The sequence below is a fragment of the Hipposideros armiger genome, unplaced genomic scaffold (assembly GCF_001890085.2).
Source record: "Hipposideros armiger isolate ML-2016 unplaced genomic scaffold, ASM189008v1 scaffold_15, whole genome shotgun sequence".
Classification (NCBI taxonomy): Eukaryota; Metazoa; Chordata; class Mammalia; order Chiroptera; family Hipposideridae; genus Hipposideros; species Hipposideros armiger.
This window is the reverse complement of record NW_017731365.1, coordinates 5710331-5712723: the sequence shown is the minus strand read 5'-3', so window position 1 is coordinate 5712723 and position 2393 is coordinate 5710331. Positions and strand designations below refer to the sequence as shown.

The window sequence follows — 2393 nt, the reverse complement described above, 5'->3', positions numbered from 1 at the left end:
TAGTTTTATTTATTCCTTTCCAATGTGGATGCCTTTCATGTAATTTTGTGCTATTGTCCTGATTTGAACCTCCAGTATAATGCTGAATAAAAGTGGCAGGAGTAGGTATTCTTGCCTTGTTCCTGATCTTAAGAGGAAAATATTGTCTTCCCATTACAATGTTAGCTGTAAGTTTTTCTTAGATGCCCTTTGTCAGGTTGATGAAGTTCTCTTTTATTTCCAGTTTTTTGAGAGTTTTTAATCATGCATGGTTGTTGGATTTTGTCAAATGCTTTTTCTGGGTCTTGAGATGCTCATATCATTTTGTCCTTTATTCCATTACTATGATGCATTAAATTAACTTTCTAATGTTGAATCAGTTGCATTTCTAGAATAAATCCCACATGATCAGGGCAAATAATCATTTACGTTGCTAGATTTGATTTGCTAATAATTTACTTTTGTGTCTAATTTCAGGAAGGATATTAATTTGTAGCGTTCTCTTCTTGTGATGTCTTTGTCTGACTTCGGTATCAGGGTAATACTTGCTTCATAGAATGAGTTAGGAACTGTTTCCTGTTTTCTGAAAGACTCATATTATTTCTTCTTTAAATATTTAAGTGTATGTAGAAATACAATTGATTTTTTTATAGTAATCTTCTATCTTGTGGCGTTAACTCAAGTATTAGCTACGATGAGACTTGTTTATTCTGCACATTCCTTATAATGTTTTACATACGGAATTCTTTTCTTATGATGTCTTTGTCTGGCATTGGTATCAGGGTAATACTGGTCTCATGGAATGAATTGGGAAGTGTTCCTTCCTCTATTTTTGGAAAAAGTTTATGAAAGATGGTTATTATTTATTCTTTAAATATTTGGTAGAATTTACTAATGAAGCCATCTGTGCCTGCACTTTTCTTTGTAGGAAGATTTTTAATTACTAATTGTAATTCTTTAANTGTTCAAAAGAAGGACCCTTTGGACAGTGATAATACATAGATTTCAGCTACTAGTATAGAAATTATTTTACTGGATTAGGACGACATTTTGGTAGTTATGAAAACTCCAAGAAACTTCCATCAGCTTGAGTTTTCTCTCATCTGAAGCTTTATACTGAATGGCCTTATTTCTAGTCATCGAAACCATGCTCATAAAGATTCAGAATAGAAGCTTTTTTTGGACAATTTGCTTTTCAAATTTTAGTATTAGCCATGAATACAAATTAACTCTAAGCCTTCAATACCTGAGGTGAGGAAAACTACATGTCCACTGTTGGCACTCTTCTTGTAGACTCTTGGTATGCACACTCAACTTCTGCTCATACAAGAGCTCGTCAATGGCTGTGAACATTGCCTGGACTTTTTCAGTGGCATTTTGATCAAGTTCCTGGAAGAAAATAACATCCCAAAATATTTAGGTGAACTTCAACCTCTGTTAAAAAGCATAAAGGTTGAAAGCAATCAGATTTAGATATATCTACTTTTCTAAAGTAACATTTTCTTCATAATAAAATTACTGTATTGTAATCATTTTGAAAAATACAGAAAAGTATAAAGAAAAAATAAAAATTACCAATAATTCTACCATTCTAAGATAATGGTTGCTAATTTAGGTATAGTTTCTGGTGCCATGCTAGTATTTTTTTAGAGCTTAAGGTAGACAATCAGATTATATATATATATTTGTAGTCTTTATTTTTTTCAGTTGACAATTTAGGTTATATCCTTGTCCTGTGTAGTCTATCTTTTAGCAGCAGCCAAAGGGATGGCTATAAAGTGTGAATCTGAGCATGTGATCATGTTATCTGATTCTCTGCTTACTCTCTACTTCATGTTTATGTATCCTTTTACATTCCAGTGTAAGAAATGTTATATCTTCTTTTAAAAATATAAGATGAAAAATATGTATTTTCACTCTAAGAATGAAAGTCAACTTCTATACAATAAAAAGAGCTTGCTTGCTAGGTAGGTATGAAGGTTAACTGTAAAAACAATACAAATAAATATTTTTAAATTTTTTGTTTTCAAGCTCCTGGGCGGGGTGGGGTGGGGATGTGTGTGAAATGAGACTCTCCTAGTGTTAGTGAACTTTGTTATTCTTTACTGTTAAATATTTATCTACTTAAATTCTACTTATGTCAGCTTTCTTTTGCTAGCACTGCCTGTTATAACTTTTCCCATCCCTCAATTTTCAACATTTGGGTGTCTTTCCTTTTTGGACATGTTTCTTTAAGTAGCATGTAGTTGGATTTTTAAAAAATCCAATTTCAGAGTATCTGTTATTATGTAAATTTTATCCACTTATAATTATTGTAATGTGCAACATTTGGACTTATTTCTACCATTTATTTTAACCTTTTTTGTGTTTTTTATCCTGTTTTCCTTCTGTTACACTGAGTTTTCCTTATTCCA

At 31.6% G+C, this 2393-nt stretch overlaps 1 protein-coding gene across 1 annotated transcript in view; it reads right to left on the bottom strand.

Annotated features, from left to right (window-relative positions):
* FAM149B1 (family with sequence similarity 149 member B1) overlaps positions 1–2393 on the bottom strand; it is a 55619-nt gene that overhangs the window by 36457 nt on the left and 16769 nt on the right. Inside the window, exon 3 of the mRNA XM_019624663.1 lies at positions 1226–1368. Within this exon, the coding sequence (XP_019480208.1) occupies positions 1226–1332 (107 nt within the window). The 5' untranslated portion in view covers positions 1333–1368. The remainder of the gene's footprint in view (positions 1–1225; positions 1369–2393) is intronic.